Genomic DNA, 23,370 nt, shown 5'->3' on the forward strand with positions numbered 1-23,370 from the left:
TTCTACCACAAAATGCCTACTATGTATATTAAAGACTTACTCTTCCATTGATCCATGTAAGTAATTTTTGGTACTGTGGAACAGAAGGCTACCCTTAAAATCTAAAGATATTATTTGTTTTATATAGATAATTTTTCTATTTACAAGTCTTAAAGTGAAAAAACACTGATTAGAATTCATTTGTGTGCAGGTGAAACTTCCATTACAGTGAAGGGCATAAAATATGGATGCAGTTTTCTCATACCTTACGAGAGCAATGAAATTTTATTTTCTTGGTTAAAATTTATTCTATACAATGAATTCTATAGTACAACAAATACCGTATCTGGTCCCTAACCAAGTAACATTTTTTATAATGAGACTGATGATATGCTCTTTGCCCTGGAAAGAAGAAAGAAAGAATTAAACTATAGCTGAATCATCACAGCATTTTTCTAATGAAAGCTTTTGAATAACAATTATCCCTCAGTCATTTCTTCTCAAACATCCAAATAAGGAAAAATAAACACTAAAATTACCAAAATCACCCATCTGGACAGTTTGGTACATCTTCTCCCCTATGCTTACCACTGTATCCACAGTGGTGTAGTGACTGAAACATAATGGATGTTCACTAGATGTGTGCTAAATGAGCAAAATGAACACAATAAGTCAAAGGAAGGGAAAATGAAAAAATGTAATATGCTGTAAATATATGTAAATGGCATAGGTTTCTCCCTACTAAGAATTTTTCTTTTCACTTTCTAATTTACTACAAAGGGGCTCATAAGTCTGAACAACTGGAACTATGATTTTTCAATCTGTGTTTTTAACCTAATTTCACTCTCTTGGGGGTGGAGGGTAGGGAGTAGTACATCTTTCAGTAGTTTTTCATTTGTCATATTTATTTTAAATTTCTGCTAAATTTTCCTCTTCATGGAAGGGAGGCTACATACGAGGTCAGTTTGAATGGCATATGGGAAGGTGCATAAAGCTTTCCTGGATCAGAATTATGCCACATCAGCCATGTGAGATCAACCGGCTGTGAGTGAAATGGAATAAATATAATTAAAGAACATAATCAGTGAATGTAAAAGCAAGAATGAAAACTTCAGGAAAATATCTTCTAGCCAAATATAACACATTTATCCTTAAAAATCAAGAAAAGGCCGGGCACGATGGCTCACGCCTGTTTTAGCATTCCTTTACCCCATATTGTCAGGTGCTTTTTTCTTTTGTGTGCCATTCTGCACTGCACATGTGTAATGGTATCTCATTATGGTTTTGATTTCCATCTCCCAGTAATGTTGAACACCTTTTCATATGCTTATTGGCCATTTGGATATCCTCTTTTGTAAATTCTGTATAGAGATTTTGTCCATTTTAAAAATTGAATTATCTTTTTCTTATTGATTTATAAGGGTTCTCCTACTCTGTGCCTTGACTTTTTATTCTTTAATGGTGTGTTTGGTGAACAGAAGTTCTTATTAATGAACTTCACTTTTCTAATCTTTTCTTTTATGGTTATTGTCCTTTGTATCCTGTCTAAGAAATATTTGCCTAGTTCTAAGTCATAAAGGTATTCTATTAGGTTATTTTCCAGAAGGCTTATTGCTTTACTTTTGGGGTCTGTCATCTATCTGGAATTGATATTTGTGTAGGGATGGGATTTATTTTTCCATATGGATATCATATTGATTTATCACTAATTTTTGAAAATACTATCATGTTACTGAAACTCTGCAGTGGCACTTTTGTCCTAAATAAGGTGATTGTGTATATATAGATCTGTTTCTGGATTTTTTATTCTGTTCCATTGATCATTTTATCTATGCTTGTGTCAGTCTTACTGTGTCTTAATTACTTTAGCTTTATATTAAATCTTGATGTTAAGTAATATGTAATTTTTCTTCAAATTTTCTTTACTACTCCTGGACCTTTCCAGTTCCATATAAAACCTAGAATTCCTTAGTCTTTTTTTTTTTTTTTTTTTTTGAGACAGAGTCTCACTCTGTTGCCCAGGCTAGAGTGAGTGCCATGGCGTCAGCCTAGCTCACAGCAACCTCAAACTCCTGAGCTCAAGCGATCCTCCTGTCTCAGCCTCCCGAGTAGCTGGGACTACAGGCATGCACCACCATGCCCGGCTAATTTTTTCTATATAAATTTTTTAGCTGTCCATATAATTTCTTTCTATTTTTAGTAGAGATGGGGTCTCGCTCTTGCTCAGGCTGGTCTCGAACTCCTGAGCTCAAACGATCCGCCCACCTCGGCCTCCCAGAGTGCTAGGATTACAGGCGTGAGCCACCGCGCCCGGCCTAATTCCTTAGTCTTGATGGTGCCATATTCCTCACCCAGTGTTTTGGGAGCAAAGCCTAAGGCATAAACACACTGCTTACGAACAGCCAAAGCAAAACCAAGAGCTGAAAATTTAAACAGTTTTAATCAGCATTCATATATTTTGCCAATGAGTGGACCTGGAGAATAGTGATACCCTAATAACAATGAGCACATGTAATGCTCAGCTCTCAGTATTCTAAATACCTTTCTCCTCTAAGAAGAACCAGGAAAACCATTGGGAAAATGCCTGATTCCAGGCTGTTGTAGGGAGAGGAGCCTGGAAAATCGCATGCCAGAAAGCAAAGAAGTGCTCAGAAAATGACAAGAATATGTCAAAAGCTCATAGGAGCCAAATTAAAGGGGCTTACTCTGGCCAAATCTAGAACAATTTGAGCAAAAGAATAATAATCATCATAACAGATTATAACCTGTTGAAAAAGATAGGAATCAGTGAGTTCATACTGATATAAATAAATGAGGTAAAAAAAAATGAACTTAGAAAAATCCCTATTTGACAAGCATGATAGTAATTCAACCAAGAAACATGAATGGATACTAAGAATAGTGGACAAAAGTTTATTGAAGAGGAATTCAAACATATTTTTATACCAGTGTTCATAATATCATCCACAAAATCTGGAAACAACCCACCCAAGTGTCCAACAACAGATGAATGGATAAATTAAGTAGTGGTGTATACATGCTGTGGAATATTATTCAGCCATAAAAAGGAATAAAATTCTAATATGTAACATGGGTGAACTTTGAAAGCATTATGCTAAGTGAGACAAGCCAGACACAAAGTAATAAACATTGTATGATTCCACTTACATGAGGTACCTAGAATAGGCAAATTCATGAAGACAGAAAATAGAATAGAGGTTACCAGGGACTGATGAGAGGAGGAAATGGGAAGTTATTGTTTTAGCAGGTACAGGGTTTTTTGGGATGATGAAAAAGTTCTGGAAATGGATGGTGACAATGGTTTTATGACATTGTGAATGTACTTAATGCCAATGAATCATATGCCTAAAAATGGTTAAAGTGACAAATTTTGTTATGTATATTTTACCACAGTTTTTTTTTTTTTTTTCATTTCAAAGTTTGTTGAGGGATCACCTGAGGTCAGGAGTTCAAGACCAGCCTGAGCAAGAGACCCTGTCTCTACAAAAAATAGAAAAATTAGCCAGGCGTGATAGCACTTGCCTGTAGTCTAAGGTACTGGGGAGGCTGAGGAAGGAGGATTGCTTGAGCCCAAGAGTGTGAGGTTGTAGTGAACTATGATGACACCACTATGCTCTATCCCCAGCAACAGAGTAAAACCCTATATCAAAAAAAAAAAAAAAAAAAAGTTTGTTGAGGAATGGGATATTTACATAATCTCAAGATATTTCCCTACAAAATGTTAGGTTGATGCAAAAGTAATTACGATATTAGCATTGTTGAAATTTGCCATTTGATATTGGAATACATTCTTAAGTAAATGTTATATTATACATCATTTTAATGAGTATTTCTTGCTTTATTTTTTTGCTAATGACTTAGTTGCTGTTTATATTTATTTTAGACTATGGAAATGATGTTAGATAAAAAGCAAATTCCAGCAATTTTCTTATTTGAGTTCAAAATGGGTCGTAAAACAGCAGAGACAACTTGCAGCATCAACAACGCATTTGGCCCAGGAATTGCTAATGTACAATGCAGTGGTGGTTCAAGAAGTTTTGCAAAGGAGAGGAGAGCCTTGAAGATGAGGAGCTCAGTGGCCAGCCATCGGAAATTGATAATGACCAATTGAGAGCAATCATCGAAGCCGATCCTCTTACAACAACGTGAGAAGTTGCCGAAGAACTCAACGTCAACCAAGCAAATTGGAAAGGTGAAAAAGCTGGATAAGTGGGTGCCTCACGAGCTGACTGAAAATCAAAAAAATCGTTGTTTTGAAGTGTCCTCTTCTCTTATTGTACGCAGCAACAATGAACCATTTCTCGTTTGGATTATGACATGCAACAAAAAGTAGATTTTATACAATTGGTGACAACTAGCTCAGTGGTTGGACCTAGGAGAAGACACTCCGCTCCAAAGCACTTTCCAAAGCCATACTTGCACCAAAAAAAGGTTATGGTCACTGTTCGGTGGTCTGCTTTCAGTCTGATCCACTGCGGCTTCCTGGCAAAACTATTACATCTGAGAAGTATGTTCAGCAAATCGATGAGATGCACCAAAAACTGCAGTGCCAGCAGCCGGCATTGGTCAACAGAAAGGGCCCAATTCTTCACCACAACGCCCGAACGCAGGTCTCACAACCAGCACTTCAAAGATTGAATGAATTGGGTTACAAAGTTTTGTCTCATCCGCCATATTCACCTGACCTCTCGCCAACTGACTACCACTTCTTCGAGCATCTCGACAACTTTTTGCAGGGAGAACGTTTCCACAACCAGCAAGATGCAGAAAATGCTTTCTAAGAGTTCTTTGAATCCTGTGAAGCACAGATTTTTATGCTACAGGAATAAACAAACTTATTTCTCGTTGGCAAAAATGTGTTGATTGTAATGGTTCCTATTTGGATTAATAAAGATGTGTTTGAGCCTAGTTATAATGATTTAAAAATTCACAGTCTGAACCCGCAATTACTTTTGCACCAACCTAATGTGTATTAATTATAAAGGGAAAAAGTATAGTTGTATAGTGGAAAAATCTGACAGACACTACCATAACCAAGTGATCAAAGTTAACACATTACTTATGTGATATTGGTGCCAATAATGTATAACCTGAATCAAATCGAGAGGTAACATCAGATAAATTCAAATTGAGGGACATTGTACAAAACAACTGGTTTTTAAAAGTCCTTAAAAGTGTTAAGGTCATGAAAGTTAAGACTAAAGAACTGTTCCAGATTAAAAGAGTTAAAATTGATAGCTAATGCATTGCATAATCCTGAATTTTACATCCTTTTAGTAAAAAGGACATTATTGAGACAAGTGTTAAAATTTTAACAGGGTCTGTGGATGAGATCACAGTAATACAAAACGTTAGTTTCCTGATTTCTGTGTTGGTACTGTGGTTATGTAACAGAATGTCCTTGTTTATAGGAAATAATGCTGTCAGGGGATGATGAGATATTATGTCTGCAACTTTCAAATGGTTAAGGAAAATAATGTGTGTACTATTCTTGAAACTTTTTTAAAAGTTTGAAATTATTTCAAAATAAAAAATATTTACATAAACTATTTTAAAAAAAAAAAAGATAAAAGAGCTTGAATAGAGTGGTGATTGTGGCTGACAACTAGATCCCAAGACTAGGACTATATTGGAAGACTAACTGCCAAAGAAATGGGAGCCTTTTTCTATTCAGCAAGTTACAAAAACATTCTATCACACATTCTGTCAAACAAAGTGTTTCAAGTGGATAAACTGAGTCGACTCTGTATCAGCTATAATCTTTAAAAGTGGGAAAATCAGCTTATAGACAGGGACCTTGTAATTTTGGATTTAAAATACGAAAAGTAAAGAAATGACCAAACTGAATGTAAGAATAGTTGCAGAACTAGACAGTTTTATTTTGTGAGACTCATGTTTTTCAATGCCGCCTTGTTATAGGTGATGCTGAACAGGAACTTGGCCCCCCTCCATCTGTAGATGAGGCAGCGAACACACTCATGACTCGTCTGGGTTTCCTCCTGGGAGAGAAAGTCACAGAAGTTCAGCCAGGGGACCAATACAGCATGGAAGTACAGGATGAAAATCAGGTAAACAGCTTGCTATCAATTTTGTGAAAGTTGGCATGAATCAGCTTTATACCAGAAAAAGAAAAGTGTGTGTGTGTGTATGCATGTTCATTCTGATAGAATAATTCTAATTGTTGAATGCCTTTTGAGGCATAGAATACAACTCAGTTTTCCATAGTCACTATATTTCTTCAGTTTATGAAACATCTTTTAGTTTCATTCTTAAATTTAAAAGCTCAAAAAGCCACTTTCAGGCTTTTATTTATTTACTGAATGAAAGAAAAAATAAGCCACAACAAACAAAATCAACATATGTATGAGCACTGTACCCAAAAATTGTAAAATACACATTGTTTTCAAGTTATTTACCAAATTGGTGATATGCTAGGCCACAGAGCATGTCTCAATAAATTTCAAAAGATTACAGTTACCGTGACCACAGAATAATCAGTTACAAAATGATAACTTAGAAAATGACATCTAAAAAATAACTTAGAAAATCCCCCAAATGTTTAGATATTAAGTAATATACTTCTAAATAGCCTTTGCATCCAAGAAGAAAATCACAAAAAAATGAGAAAATATTTTAAACTGAAATAATAAAAACTAAATATAACAAAACTTGTAGGATATAGCTAAAGATGTGCTTAAAAAGAAATATTGGATTTGAATGCATATATTAAAAAAGTAGAAAACCTGAAATAATAATAATCTAAGTATCCATCTCAGTCAAAAAGTATTAGCAATTTAAAAATTATTTCATAATTTTTTTTCTTTTGGCTATTTCCATTCTTTTCAGTTTAAATGTAGCAAAGGAAGTACTAGAGTCACATTGATTTATGTGGTCTTAATCTTTACCATGAATGCCTTGTAGTGAAGCATTTTATTCATATAAAAATTAATTTCAAATATCATATTTTAATTGATAAATGGTGAAGATTCTATGACATATATTAGTTTTATCATAATAAGATATACAAGGATTATTTGAACATATTTATATATCTTATAGATAATGTTCAAGTGTTCCAGGGTGCTCTCCTCAAGCCTTTCTATTCTTTTTATTCTCATCCTTAGGTTATTGGTTTTGCTGGCTACGCATTATAGTCACTAGAGAGTTTTTGTAAAATTCAGATGCCTGGTAACTCTAATCTTAGGATTCTCCTTCATTCTTGTTTCTTTAAATACTGTCTTAAGTCCCAAATTATCTCTAGCCCTGCCTTTTCCCCTTAACTCCAGATCTGTATATTTAGCTACCTACATTATGTTTTTTATGTATGTTTAAGATACATCTCAAACTTAACATGTCACAAGCTGAACCTTGCATTTTCCCCCAGAACCTGCTCCTGCTGCAGTGTTTCCTTTCTGAATAAATGGTACCCCTGCTTGCTTAGGATGAATGTATTAGGGCCATTCTTGACTTCTCTCTGTCAGACCCCACATTCACTCTTTCAGCAAATCATAGGCTCTGTCTTCAAAATATATACTAAACCTGATCCCTTCTCACTACTTCCACTGCTACACCTGAGTCCAAGCCACTGTCATCTTTTGCCTGCACTACTGCAATACCTACTAGAATGTAAGGCTAGGAGGCCTGAGATTTTTGCCTGTTCTACCTACTGCTGTATCCTCTGCACCAAGAAGTGTCTGTCATTAGTTAGGTGCTCAGTAAGTATTCACTGTATGAATAAATGGCCTCCCAATAGGTCTCTGCTTCCACTCTTTCTCCTCTATAGTCCGTTCACACCATGGCCAGTGATCCTTATAAAATGTGAATCTCATTCTGTCTCTTTGCTTTTAATCTTCCACTGTGTTCCAATCACACTTAGAATAGAATAAAATCTAAAATTTTTACCATGGCCCGGAAGCCCCTATCTGATCTAGCCACATGCTACCTCTCCTGCATCATTTCCTACCCCTCTTCCTTTCACCCACTGGTCCACATAGGCCTCCTTGTCATTCCCCAAAAACATAAAGCATATTCATTTGTAGTGAAATGTTCTTCCCATGTAATTCATTTCCACACTTCATTCAGTGCTCTGCTCAAATGTTATCTCCTCAGAGAGGTCTTTCTTAATTACTTTATCTAATAGCACCTATCACTATGTTCTCTTATCCTACTAATTTATTTCCTTCATAACTCTTATTAACTGATATTACATTTCTAGTTGCAGGGTTTTTGTCTGTATCTCATACAAGAATGTATGTTTCATGATGGCACGGCTAATGATTTTTTAAAATCAATTTATATTGCAATTATGTCAATATGCTATGCTCTATGAATAAAAAATGGAAATAATTGTTGAGGGATTTTTAAAAATTACTATAAATAAAAACATCTATTTTTCTTTTCATTTCTTGATATTCATGTCAAGTTTAAATGTGACTGTTCTAATAATGACCAGGTAACATGATGTAAGTCATATATAATAGCCAGAATATTTGCCAAGGACCTTGTTGTTTCTACACATCTACATTTCTTTCGGTTAGTAATCCCCAACCTTTTTGGCACCAGGGACCATTTTCATGGAAGCCAGTTTTTCCACATACTGGGCTAGGAAGGTTTAGGGGGACTGGAGAGGCAGGGGAGGTGGAGGGGAAAGCGGGGAAGTGGCAGGAGGTGGAGCTAAGGGGGTGATTTGTGGCCCTGTTTTCCTAAGGTGGGTAGTTGACTGCAGCCCAGGGGTTGGGGACCACAGCTTTAGATGATAAAATTTATGCATGTTGCTTTTGAGATTCTATATGTCACAGTGATTTCTGAATAAAGCCACAAGTCTGTTGTGGAGTGTGCCTTACTTGTACATTACCAAATAAAATAAAGTAAATGAGTAGGATCATTGATTTAATATAATGAAAGCAATATGGTATAATAGAAAAGTCACTGAACCAGGAGGAAGAAAACTTGTTAGTTCTAGCTCTGCCACCTACTATTCTGTAAATTTACACAAGTCACTTAACCTTTCTGAGCTTTAGATTTTCCATAGATAATAATAACTGAGAATTTATTAAATGCTTACTGTGTATTAATCATTGCACTAATTGCTTTACTTGCACTATTTTGTTTAAGCTTCCTTACATTCCAATGTGGTAGGATTCATTCATATTTTAATTATTAGATGAGAAGATGGAAATACACAGAAAGTGAGGGGATAGTATTTATATCTAGGCAGTCTGCTTGTGTAACCTATGTTCTTAACAGCTATATCATACTGTTCCAGTGTAATATGAAATAGTAACACCTGCCAGGATTATTGTGCAGATTAAGTTAAATCATGAATATGAAAATACTTTGTAAGCTTTAAAGTGTCATATAAATAAAAAGCATAAATAATGTGCAGTATAATTATTATATAAATATATACAGGAACTGTATAATTTGAGGAAAATTACTTCATAGCTTTCATATTTTCAGTTCATTTTCAAATTTCTTAAATGGGGGAAATAACATTCATTATGCCTCTCATACCAGGTTGATAAGGAGTAAATGAAATAATATACAAAAATATTTTAAGCTGTTAAACATTACACAAATGTAAGATATTAATAATGATGTTAAATGATAGCCTTCTTGCAATATAATATACCCTGAAACTATCTTGGAACCACATAAGAAGGTGGCTAAATTGATCATTGAATTTCTAGTCTTAGGAAGATTATTAAGAACTAGGAGATCATGTTCATTTGGTGACTTTCTTCTGAGCTAAACAGCATACTAACAAAAATAGACTGCTATGTTTAAGACCCTGTAGTGATAATGTCTCAGAATTATACTAGTGATGACAGAATCTAAAACAAGCAAGTCAGCATATATCATTTTTTCTGCAAAAGACAAAGTAGTAAAAGTGATATTTAACTGACTATTTTCTTCTCTCAGCAGTTTCCAGGATATTAAAATGGACCTTATGAATTCCATCATTTGGTTCTTATCCTATGTATTTGTAGGACCTTTAAGAGATCCAGATTGGAACCTTTATTTGTTATAAAAATAGGAAGTGTTGTTGGGACGTAACCTCTCCATTGGCTGTATTATGCATATATAATATGACTTTCACAAAGAATAGAATAAGAGTCTTGTCTAAGAACAGAAATGGGTCGTTATAAAACTTTTTCAATATGGGATGACTATAGATATATCTAATGTAAGGGACCTGAGTAGAGTTCATTTCATCTACCAACATGTTCCTCAAACTAGGGGTGGAGAGGTTAAAAATTGGTTACTAAATTTCTAACCTGAAGGTTCTAATTCAGTAAGTCTAGGGTGGGGCTCAGTATCTGTCAATTTTGCGAGAGAGCTTGTTTTTTACATTTCATGTCTGAATCTAATGTGTGCCTAGTTAAGAATCATTGCTTTGGTAGACCAACATCATTTTATAAAAATAGAAGAGATTACAAAGAAATTGAAACTCCCCTCTCCTCTGAAGAGATAATATATGGTAGAAGAGAAATTTGCATTAATTTGAGGGCTTGTGTTTTTAAGAAAAATCAGTTTCTAATATTATTATCTGATTGAAAAGATTTACTTGGTTGCAGGATAATGAGAATGTCACTTGTGCTTGGTTGAGTCGCACGTATCTTTTATGACCTGGTGTATTCAGCACAGATGATTAATTACAAGGGATTGTACCTGGAAATCGTCTTAGGATGAATTGAGGAGCCTTAATAGTCTCATAACTAGTGATCAATACATTCTCCACTTATCAAATGTTAGCAGAAAAAAAAAATTAGCAGAGAGAATATAAATAGACTCTGTGTAAAGAAATTAAAAGGATTCTTTTAGGTTTAACATTTAAAGATATTAAATTTATCATTAGTGTTACTTCATGTAATTTTGTCACTGATTACTTACCATTTTAAAAGGGATAACATTTTTTTAGTGTTTGAAAAATATATACTTTTATTCATTGTTTCGGTAATTTATTTGGGTAGAAAACCGAAGAAAAAATGAATCATCATTAAAGTAAGTAAACCAGAATATATTACCACCAACCTTTTTGATAAATTATTCATTTCTTCATATCAAAACTTACAAAGGAGGTAAGTGATCTCAGACTATGCAGCTTCTACAGATAAATTATATAGTTTTTGTATTACATTAATATTATTCAATTTATTTTATTAGACAAACTTTTAGAATAAGGCATTTTTTCCTTGCTTTCATTTATTGTCTCTGGGCAGCTGCCTGTGTATCAAAAAGACACTTCTTTGCATTAAAAACTTTATTTTTATTTAACCTCAGCTGCAGAGATTTTTTTTTTCCTCTGTCTAAAGAAAATTATTAACAAGACAAACTTCAAGCCTTCTGAAAAGTTTTATTGATTGCAAGGAAAACTTGTGCTTAATAAAAAAATTTCTCTATTCTATTAATGAATGGCAATGCTAGAATACTTGTTACTGGAAATTCCCTAGGCAGAAAAACTGGGCATAGCCTCTGCTCATGTTAAATTCGTCAAGTTTCACCTTAATTGTAGAACCCAAAATCCCTTATTCTGGAAAGCAAAAATGAATAGAGCCTAATAAATGTAAAAGCTGTGCATGTAGATTATTTCTTCTTTTTTCATCAAGGCATTTGTTTTACCTTAAGATATACTTTACTTTAACAGCTGGTCAGTTTATATTATTCATGATTCCAATTTTTCAGACCTCAGCAATCACCCAGCGGATAAGTCCGTGTTCCACCCTGACTAGCAGCACTGCTTCTCCACCAGCCAGTAGCCCCTGCTCTACCCTCCCACCAGTCAGTACAAATGCAACTGCCAAGGATTGCAGCTATGGGCCTGTTACTAGTCCAACATCCACACTTGAAAGCAGAGATAGTGGCATCATTGGTGAGTTGGTTTTTATATTAATCATTTTGTGAACTTTTTTTTCCTTTTTAAGATAATTACACAGTTTAAGGTTTTGAAAATTCTGCTTTTGAGTTGTTAAGATGTATCTATAAAAGTTATTCTGGTCTTTTTAATGATGCTGGCAAGAGAAACTTAAATGTAAAAATGAAAGGTATCCCTCCCTGCCTAACCACTCCTTCTCAGGCCATTACTTGATAAGGAGTAGATAAAAAAAATTGTCTACTTCTTCCTGAAAATTCATGTACGCCATCTATCTGACAACAAAAATGGTTCAGAAGAGTTCATTCCTCATTGGTATCGTAGAGAGTTTTATGAAAACAGAGGAGATTAAGATTAAATGGCTAAATACTTACAGTTAAGTTGTTCTGGGATCTATATGGAAAAACAAACACCAGTTCTTTAATTAGTTTGGGGAGCCCTTTCAGACTTTGTTTTTCTTCTTGTCAATAAGACATCCTTGTGTTTTTACCTTCCACAAAGTAGAAAAATGGTATTTCTTTGCTTATGATTCAGGAATCTTAGACCAATATGTTCTTATGGCAAACTTGGGCAAAAGGGAATTTAAAACTTGGAAGTATCCAAGCAAAGAAATTTGCTATCTCATTTCTCTTGTGAATTTTCTAATACCTTTCTTTACAGAAGTTCCTAGTCAACTAGGATTCAGCACCCTTTTTTGATAAGAACTCTCAATAAAATAGGCATACACGGGACATACCACAAAATTATTAAAGCCATATATGACAGACCCATAGCCAACATCATACTGAGCAAGGAAAAATTGAAAGCATTCCTGCTCAGAACTGGAATAGACAAGGTTGCCAACTATCACTTCTGTCCAACATAGTTTTAGAAGTTCTAGCTAGAGTAGTCAGACAAGAGAAGGAAATCAAGGGTATCCAAATGGGAAAAGAGGCTAAACTATCATTCTTTGCTGATGATATGATCTTATATCTAGAAAACCCCAAAGATTCAACCAAGAGACTCCTGGAATTGATAAATAAAATCATCAAAGTCTCAGGCTACAAAATCAGCGTATACAAATCAGGAGCTTTCATATATATATGCCAGTAACAGTCAAGTTGAGAATCAAATCAAAGACACAATACCTTTCACTCTAGCAACAAAGAAAATAAAATATCTAGGAATATATTTTGAGCCTGGGGCCTTGTGAAGCATATGTAACTCTCACGTCTCTTCCTCTTGGGAGCTGCAGGAACTATTTAATATTTGTCAAGTTGCATAAAACTCATGCACAGAAAACAATAAAAAATAACAAATTTTTCATTAGAAGGGAAAGTTTTGTTTTCAAAGTTTTTATTCTATTTTCCTAATAAAAAACCGTGGTCCAAGAAATAAAAAATTTTTTTCTAGTGTGGTAGTCAATGTGTTAGAAACACCTTGCTCTAATTTATTCTACTCACTGAAACCAAAGTAATCTTTTTAAAATGCAAGTTTAATCATGTCCCTCAAAACCCTCTAATCATTTCCTCAATTGCCCTTGGGATAAGCAAGATAAAATCCAATCCCTTTAATATGGTTTATAGGTTCCAGTCTAATTTGAACTGTGTCTCCTCCCCATTGCTTCACCTGGTAGTGTGCTGTGGCTAGCTAGCACCAGTGATATCCAATTGTTAAGGCTTCAGTAATTTTGTGAGCCAGTTGTTAAATCATAGGTAGCTTGAAATCAGCCACCAAGCAAGCATTTATGCCATGGAGATCAGCAAACACTACGAATCAGAATTTTGTTTTGTTTCTTGTTTTATTTTTTCGGAGAGCCAGTTGTTAAACTTTTATCAACAAACCATTGTCCCCAACTCACTCCCAAGTTCTAGCCTATTGAACTTTTATTTAATTCTCTTAAAGAACTTTGCTCTCTCTTGCCTCTACACCCTTACAGGTTTTTTTCCCTTTGGATTAAACATTCTTTTCCCATTTTCACCTGACGGACTCAACTTAGACAACAAGAGTGTTCCCTAACCTCAAGTTTGGATTATATTTTTCTCTCCTTTCTCATAAAGCAGGCCTCTCTCTTTTTCTAATGGGTAAAATAAAGATAAAAGTACAAATTTAGGTGACTATGAAATTATTTTCTGGAATGACTGGAAGTTGGGTAAGTATTGCAAGGATTTTTATTGAAGTCCTTGATCATTATTGAAAATGCAGCCTTGGTGCTGCAGAGGAATGGCTGTTGGTCTGTGGTGGTTCAAGGCCTCCTCTGGTCTGGTGCTCTGGTGTCGTGCCTTTCCCCGCTGAGTTGCTGTCTGGTTAAGAGGAAGCCATGGCGCTCTGAGTCACCAGGAACATGAAAACTAATGCTGAAAATAAGGTGAAGATCGGTATGGCAGGCGTAAAGCGTGTGCCCGGGGCCACTGCCGCAGCCTCCAAGCCCGGGCTGAGGCCAAGGACAGCTCTTGGAGACATTGGTAACAAAGTCAGTGAACAGCTGCAGGCCAAAATGCATCTGAAAAAGGAAGCACAAATTTTAGCTACTGGAAAAGTTATTGCTAAAAAACTACCAAAACCTCTGGAAAAGGTGCCTGAGCCTCAGCCACAGCCAGAGCCAGAGCCAGAACCTGAGCCTCTTAAAGAAGAAAAACTTTCGCCTGAACCTATTTTGGTTGATACTCCCTCTCCAAGTCCAATGGAAACATCTGGATGTGCCCCTGTGAAGAATATCTGTGTCAGGTTCTCTCTGATGTAATTCTTGCAGTGAGTGATGTGGATGCAGAAAATGGAGCTGATCCAAACCTATTTAGTGAACATGTGAAGGATATTTATGCTTATCTGAGACAACTTGAGGAAGAGCAAGCAGTTAGACCAAAATACCTACTAGGTCAGGAAGTCACTGGAAACATGAGAGCCATCCTGATGGACTGGCTAGTACAGGTTCAAATGAAATTCAGGTTGCTGCAGGAGACCATGTACATGACTGTTTCCATTATTGATCGGTTCGTGCAGAATAATTGTGTGCCCAAGAAGATGCTGTAGCTGGTTGGTGTCACTGCCATGTTTATTGCAAGCAAATATGAAGAAATGTACCCTCCAGAAATTGGTGACTTTGCTTTTGTGACTGACAGCACTTACACTAAGCACCAAATCAGACAGATGGAAATGAAGATTCTAAGAGCTTTAAACTTCGGTCTGTGTTGGCTTCTACCCCTGCACTTCCTTCGGAGAGCATCTAAGATTGGAGAGGTTGATGTTGAACAACATACTTTGGCCAAATACCTGATGGAACTATGTTGGACTATGATATGGTGCACTTTCCTCCTTCTCAAATTGCAGCAGGAGCTTTTTGCTTAGCATTGAAACTTCTGGATAATGGTGAATGGACACCAACTCTACAGCATTACCTATCATACACTGAAGATTCCCTTCTTCCTGTTATGCAGCACCTGGCTAAGAATATAGTCATGGTAAATCAAGGGCTTACAAAGCACATGACTATCAAGAATAAGTATGCCACATCTAAGCATGCTACCATCAGCACTCTAGGACAGCTGAATTCTCCATTAGTACAAGACTTAGCCAAGGCTGTGGCAAAGGTGTAACTTGTAAACGTGGAGTACTTTATCTGCAAATAAAATTGGCACCATGTGCCATCTGTACATAATAATGTTGCATTTACTTTTAATAAAGCTTGTGGCCCTTTTTACGTTTTATAGCTTAACTCATTTGAATGTGGTTACTTCCTACTCCAGGGTAACCTAAAATTGTCTTAAAAGGTATAGCAGGGAATATTTTTAAAAACTGCTTTCAGTTTACCTGAGGACCCAATTTATGTATATAATTGTTTCTTATGTTTATACCCTTGGTTCTTGTTTTATGTACCTGGCTTTTACTTTATTAATATGAGGTACTAAGGTGTGGTGAAGGTATTTAAAACCTTTTACTTTCATAGGGCTTGCTGCATGTAAGCCAACTAACTCATCTTGGAGAATATGCTGCCTAGTTCTATTTTAAAGTAAAAGTCTACCACCTCACCCCAAGTCCCTGTTTTGTTTCTTCTGGTGGTTGCTGCCATAATTCTAAGTGATTTACTTTTACCACTATTTCTTGAGTTAACAGCTTTATCCTAGTATCTTTTCAAATTTTTCACTTTGGAAAATGAAAACTTTAATTTATATTCTACACCCAGTTTCATTTTATATTTTTAGAGATTGGTTAAGAAAATTGGTTAAGAAAATAAAACAGGATGCTCAAAACAAAAAAAAAAAAAAAAAATGCAGCCTTCTCAAGAGCTGATAGTTCAGTGTCTATTTAATTGTTTGGCAGTATCCTAAAATAGAAAGCCTGATTGGTCTCTTCCACCTCTTTCCCTAGCACAAACACAAACCACATCCTAAAATACTGAGAGTATAGTTCTGTATTCCTAGCAGACATACAAACTCTTTACCAGTACTGGATTCATTCTTCAGAGCTTAGCTTAAGTATCTCTAAAATACTGTGTCCTCTCATTATACATTTCTCCCAAAAGTAGGCAGTTTCTTTGCTTAAGTAATTTCTCAGGTAATGTATACACTCATATCCTTGATAGAAATATTTTTAGTATAAGTGCTAGAAAAAAATGCACTGAAGAATGAGGCCATTTATTTTGCTGCTCTTGTATTTCATTGTTAATGTTTGCAGTGTCCTCTCAAATTGCCAGATCACCTAAGTGTTCACTACTCACTATTTTTCTGTGATTTTTATAGGTGACAGTAGGGCTTTATTTAGCCTGTGTGCTCTCCCTTGTTATCCCTTTTTTTATCATGTGGGTATTATAGAGCTGGGTGCTAAAAGTTTTAAAAAATTGTAAATATGAAAAAAATTTAAGGTACAATTTCTACTCTCCAGAAATGTACAATCTAGTGAAGGGACCAAGGTAACATCTACAAAAAAAGTTACGTAACAATATAAGGTAGTAAATGATTAAGACCCCAAATAATTAGTTGCCTGGGAGACTACTTGCTAGCTATGTAACAGTGGGCAAGATGCCTAATGTCTCCAAGCATTGGTTTCCTAATCTATGTAATGAAGACAGTAATACCAGTCTTGCTTAGAGTGTTATATTGATGATCAAATGAGATAATGTATATTTATGCAATTTAAAAATTATAGTGATAAATAAATTTGAATTTACTATGATTGCTTGTATTAAAGTTTATGATGCAATAGAGAAGGAGGAACATCATGCTTAATACATATCTGAGCTTTTTCTTGGGTGTTGTTTCTTTATTAGTTATCAAAAAAATCACTTTGCCCTTCAGGTTGTTAGGCCCTGGAGTGACTTTTCAGTTCCTAATTTGTTCTCTGTGTTCTTCCTTTTTAAAGATTTTCTGAGTTTCAGAAACTGGTTTCCTTTCTTTTTCAGGTTTGCTACCACCTACTATAGTTTCTTGTCTCCAAAGACTGGACCAAAATGTGGAAATATAATTTTCTCTGCTTTCTTTTTGTTAGCTGTCTCCCCAGAATGAGGATAGATTGTCTGTTCCTTAAGGGTTTTACAAATAATCGCTAAGAGGGAAACAGAGCAGTGGTCCCCAACGTTTCTGGCACCAGGGACTGGATTCATAGAAGACAATTTTCCCACACGAGGGTTGGGGGCCTGAGGTGGTGATTGGGGCCAGCAGTCGAGAGCAGCTCTAAATACAGATGAAGCTTCCAAGCTTTGCTCACTCGCCAGCACTCACTTCATGCTGTGCAGCCAGTTCCTAAGTCTCACGGAGGACAATTTTTCCACAGGCAGGGAGGGGAGATCAGGCAGCAGTGCGGCCCAATTCCTAACCGGTCAGTGGCCTGGGGGTTGGGGACCACAGAAATAGAAGATGTTAATATGGAAACTTAGCTTTCAGAATCATTTAAGGGTTCCAGAGGTATTCTGTGATAGTTCTGATTTCCTTTCGGAGGAGGGCCCCAAAGCACATGCCCTCTTTTCTCTTTTAATTCTGAGGATTGAATTTAGAAAATTTTGCCTTTTCCTAGTTCTCTACCTTTTTATAGTTCACTTAGGTGTCTTTTTCATAGCCTTTTATTTTTTGTGACAACAGAGTCAGATTTTCTGTCTTAAAGAAAAATTTATAATTCGTCTTCATAATTCATCTTTTCCTCTTGTTACAAAAAATCTAGAATTCCATTTAAATTTGCACAGAAAGAACCTCACTGAAAAGGACTGTGGAAATAACCTCATGAGGTTAGGTCTTTTCTTTTGGCAAAAGGCACATTTGAAGCATAAGAAGAGAAAATGAGCTAACATATAAAAACTCTCCTGAACTGAAACTTCTTGTATTATCCTGGATGGAGTTGGAGCCCATTCTTCGAAGTGAAGTATCACAAGAATGGAAAAACAAGCACCACGTGTACTCACCGTTAAATTGGCACTAATTGATCAACACTTACATGCACATATAGGAAGTAACATGCATTGGGTGTCAGGCAGGTGGGAGGGGGGAGGAGGAGATGGATATATTCACACCTAATGGGTGCAGTGCACACTGGGGTGGGCATGTTTATAGCTCTGACTTGGGCAGTGCAAAGGCAATATGTGTAATCAAAGTGTTTGTACCCCCATGATATTCTGAAATTTAAAAAAAAATTTTAAAAAAACCATTCAGATATGCAAAAATTTGTAAAATCACAAAACTTCCCTTCAATTGAAGGGAAAACCCATTTTCATTAAATGTAAAAAGGGGGTTGATATCTATATTTAAGTGTGTAAGAAAGTAACCCCAATAGTTTAGTGGCTGGATGATATAAACAGTGACTGCATACAAAAGAGATAAAAATTGTAAGTAAACACAAAACAACCAAAAAATCAAAATATTTGTTTAAACCTACAAATAATAGTACAAATACTAACAAGGATGTGCCATCAAATAGTCACACAATAGTTGTGATATTATAACTTGGAGCAACCAGTTTGGAAAGTTATATTGAAATATCATTTTTTAAAGTTTATGTTTTATCTTTAACAATTCTTTTTCCTAAGCAAAAAATCAATAGAGTGAATACAAATGTAAAAAAAATAAAAACTCTCCTCCTGGGATGACATCTTATATTCTTATTTTATGACTTTTTTTATCTTTTGAGACAAGAGTCTTGCTCTGTCTCCCAGGCTGGGGTACAGTGATGTGATCATAGCTCACTGCAGCCTCCGACTCTCGGGCTTAAGTGATCTACTGCCTCAACCTCCAGCAACCACGACCACACCCAGCTAATGTATTTTTATTTTTCATGGAGATGGAGTCTCACTATGTTACCCAGGCTGGTCTCAAATTCCTGACCTCAAGCGATCCTCCCACCTCAGCCCCCCAAAGTGCTGGGATTACAGGCATGAGACACCACACCCAGCCTTATTCTTGTTTTATAATTATTGCTAAAAAATTTTTATAATCTAGACTTTAATATTTTTAATCCTTTCATTTCTGGAGTTGATGAAAATTTTTCTTTTCATGTATAATTAGTTGTAAGACTAGATAAAATTCCAGAAGACTTTTTTGGTTTTTATTTTATTAAGGGACTTCACTGATCTATACAAGAAGGGCCTGTATTGCCTCCTTATTTGGGAACGTTCTTTCTCCTATATTTGTTTCTACTTAGGGACTGTTTATTTTATTCTAATTCTTTATTACATATACAGGGCCAGGAAATAAATTTAAGTGGGAGAATAGGATAAAAAAAAATATACAGACAACTTTTGAGGAATTTTGAGGCTCCCCAGCCATCCATGAAAATTATATAAATTCCTTTTTGATGAAATGCTGAAAATTTTAATATTGATAGGCCTAGCTATAGGTCCTTTAGTATTGATATATGAATTTGTTTAATTTATTGAAATAGAGTTGTTAAATATATGTGAGAAGTGGTTATATTTTGGTTTCAGTTATTTACATTTCATTATAGAGGTGAAATGCTTATCAGTAATTTTTTTAAATAATGTTACTAATATTCTCATTATCTAGTCATGGATTTAGATAGTCATAAAGAGATTAATCTCTCCTTTATATTTTCTTTTAAATTCGTTTTACTCTTTTTTTTTTTTTTCCAGCTACATTGACAAGCTATTCTGAAAACATGGAACGCACAAAATATGCTGGGGAAAGCAGTAAAGAATTAGGATCTGGAGGAAACCTAAAACCTTGGCAGTCTCAAAAATCCAGCATGGACTCCTGTTTGTATCGAGTAGATGAAAACATGACTGCTTCTACCTATAGTCTGAATAAGATCCCAGAGAGGAATTTGGAAACTGTTCTGTCTCAGTCAGTACAGTCTATTCCTTTATATCTCATGCCACGGCCAAATTCAGTAGCAGGTAAGGTTTTTTTAAAAAATAATCATTTTATTGGGATATATATTGAAATGAAAACAAATCCTCCTCTAACAGTATTTAAATTTTCCATTCATCTTGTTTGACTAAGCTGTTCTTTTGTGTTTGGGTAATATACATGTGTGTATTTTTTGAACCTGAGGCAAAGTTCATCTTCCTCAAGTGATTGCTTAGTTCTCCTAAAATACACAAAAACACATATAAAATCAGAAATAGCCTATAAAATATATCATCAACTATTAAAAATCTTTTCCCTTACATCATAAGTCTTTGAAAGAATTCTAGTTTGAGGGTTTAGTTTTTGAAAAATAGAGTTTTAAAAATCATTATTAAATTGAAGTATATTTCAGTATAATTTATATTATCAGAAATCATTATCCATAGTTTGTGGGAGTGACAGGCAGGCAAGAATTCAGCTTCCTCTTCCATGAGTTCAGTATTTTCACAATACCCTTGCTCTCATTTCTTAGAAGAATCACCAGGTACCTACATTTCTAAAGAATTTCTCAAACACCACTGGCAAAGTCAGTTATACAGAAATGATACAGAAGGTTAAGTCTCTGAAACATGAAGTCATTATTCTTTAGGAGCTACTCAGAATTGATGTCAAGGGATATTTTTAATACAGCTAAGTTGCCGTTTAATAAATCAAAGTAGGAGCTTTTGCAGAATAGTTGAACATTCTGACATTTTCAAAATGTATCATCATCTGGACTTTGTCCAGACTACCAAATCAAAGTTATGTTTGTCTTTCCTTCTTTCCTGATGAATGCCTGGATAGATTTATCTCACTGATGATAGTGTAATGTTGCTTGCCATTCCCATTTCCCTTTCCTACCTGTTCTAAACCATTATTCTTTGTTCTTACCTCTGGAAGACATCTGTCTCAGTATCTGTCATCAGGTACGATTATGAGGGGAATGGCTTATCTGAAAGATCAGTAACTGCAGAAGATTTTAATACTAATTTTTTAAGATTATTCACTTTTATATAGTGACAGCAAATTTTTTCTCCTAGGTCCTTCTAAATAGGTTGATCCCCAACTACCATGTCATGTTAGAATCCTAGAATGCTATAACTTATGAAAAGTTCCAGGCAAATTGAGTCTTTCCAGAAAAGAAGCATATAAATCCGTGCTTATATATAAATAGGGAAACGTAGCTACTAACCTTAATAGTACCACCCAATTTACTTCCTAACTAAGCTATAATCATTTCTAAGAAAATTCTGGCTCTGTTATTTGGAAAGGCACTGAGCATTCAGGAGACAGAGAAGTTTTTTTTAGTGAGTTGAACTATATAGTCAATTGCAATGAACAATGTTAATTCAGGGCTGTGAGTCTCAGGTACTACTTAACATCTGTACTACCTCCTTCTTCCTTATTGCACCCCATTACATTTTATGAATTTCCTTAGATCTTTTTTTTTTCATTGTATTAATCAAAGATCTCATTTTGTTAAACCCTGTTCAGCCCTTCCTCAGGCTTCTCTTAGCCCCCAAACATACCCCAAAACTATTCTGCCTCTGTATTAGCCAAACACTCCCTCCCTGCTCGTATCCTGTACCTTCAGACCAATGCCAGAACTGAATGGACTACGGGAAGAAAGAATGAAACAACCAAGCCTTGGTTAATTTAATATTTTGCTATTAGTCTCCAAAAGTCATCAGGACTGCATGTAACTAACCAACGGTCAGTAAAAAATCCTGTGGCAACTACCAAACCATCTCCATCTAATTCCTAGGCACTTTTCCAGGCTGAGCTCAAATACTTCCTCCTTCATGAAATTTTCCCCAATCATCATCCCCTTACTCTCCCAGCCACAAGTAATTGCTTCTTTCTCTAAACTCTCCTCGTGCTTTATATGTATTCTCTGTTTGTGTTTGCAGCAGTCTATTTTGTATTATGTACAGCTATTATGTATATATGTTGGTCTAACTACTAGAATATAAACTTTGAGATTAAGAGCTGAGAAGACTCTAGTGGATGCTCCATAGTTGTTGGTTGAGTGAACTCATAATGAATGTATGCATGAACCAACAAATCTGTGAAATCAGCTTTAAACAAAAACAAACAATTTAGTAAATCTAATAATAATTTTTTTCATTCTGTTATAGGGTATATAGACTGTGTAAACAACCTTTATCATCATTTGCTAACAACTGGCAATATATATTTTTCAGTGATAGACCAGAAACCTTTTATTCAACTAGAAATGTAATTGTGTTGAAAAGGGGGAAAAAAAAAGACATCCAGAATCGTTTGGCCCAAGCCACCCCTCAGCTATACATATCATAGATAGTGTTAGCTGTGCGTAGGAAGAGAAACTGTTTTAGACTTTGTGGAAAAATTTCATGATGTATTTCATATGACTTCATAAATTGCATGGAGAGTCAAAAATTTGTAAAAATTCCATGAGAGGAACATTGCTAATTAGCTGTACTGATCTTAGATAACAAGGAGTCTAGAAGGATTTGAAAGAGACAAAAAAACTGAAATTTGCTCTTTCATTTTTGTTTTGTTTATTCTTAAGTTTTTATAATATGTATTTAGCCAGACTGTCATCATCAGTGTGGTACATAGACAGTGCCTAGTAATAAATTGGTTATCTGGCATAACCATGAGATCCCTCATTTCCAGAACTTAATTTTTGTTATGGTGGTGAAGTTTCTTAATGTGTTTATTCTAATCTTCTCTTGTCCTCCTTTTAGTTTACTGAAAAGATTATAAAATACTTTGCCCTTCTTGGGCAGAAATAGCTGGAGAGATTCATTATTTCACCCTATAAAAATGCTAACCATGTGGCTTACAAAATGATGTCTAAGACTCCTATACTAATTAGCCAGATACACTTTTCCTCTCCCTGATTCTAAAGCTTTCTAACACTATTGCTTTCAAAAAAATTAGCATAAGACAACAGGCAGAAGTATCAACAAATTACCAATTATTTCTCTAACTTTACTAGATATTGAAGAAATTCTGCAACTTTATTGCAGAGAATGGAACTCAGGTTTCTATGCCAGATATTTTAATCACCGGGTAAAATATCATTTGAAATATGGGTTTTTTTCCCCAAAAGGCTTTACAAAGCAAGCAACATTTTATCAGATAAAGAACACGTTCTTCCATTAACATTGGTTATAAGACTGTTGTTTAGAATTTCATCCTGTAAAA

General features: G+C 35.2%; 1 protein-coding gene and 1 pseudogene across 3 annotated transcripts in view; both read left to right on the top strand.

Moving 5' to 3' along the window:
- Positions 1-23,370, top strand: part of TANC2 (tetratricopeptide repeat, ankyrin repeat and coiled-coil containing 2) — a 262,133-nt gene that overhangs the window by 122,550 nt on the left and 116,213 nt on the right. For all 3 annotated transcript variants that reach the window (XM_069481593.1, XM_069481594.1, XM_069481597.1), the window contains 3 exons: positions 5,920-6,068; positions 11,686-11,872; positions 19,920-20,183. In XM_069481593.1, the coding sequence (XP_069337694.1) occupies positions 5,920-6,068; positions 11,686-11,872; positions 19,920-20,183 (600 nt within the window). The remainder of the gene's footprint in view (positions 1-5,919; positions 6,069-11,685; positions 11,873-19,919; positions 20,184-23,370) is intronic.
- LOC138391691 (G2/mitotic-specific cyclin-B1 pseudogene) lies at positions 14,172-15,444 on the top strand (annotated as a pseudogene).

Source organism: Eulemur rufifrons, chromosome 9, assembly GCF_041146395.1.
Source record: "Eulemur rufifrons isolate Redbay chromosome 9, OSU_ERuf_1, whole genome shotgun sequence".
Taxonomy (NCBI): domain Eukaryota; kingdom Metazoa; phylum Chordata; class Mammalia; order Primates; family Lemuridae; genus Eulemur; species Eulemur rufifrons.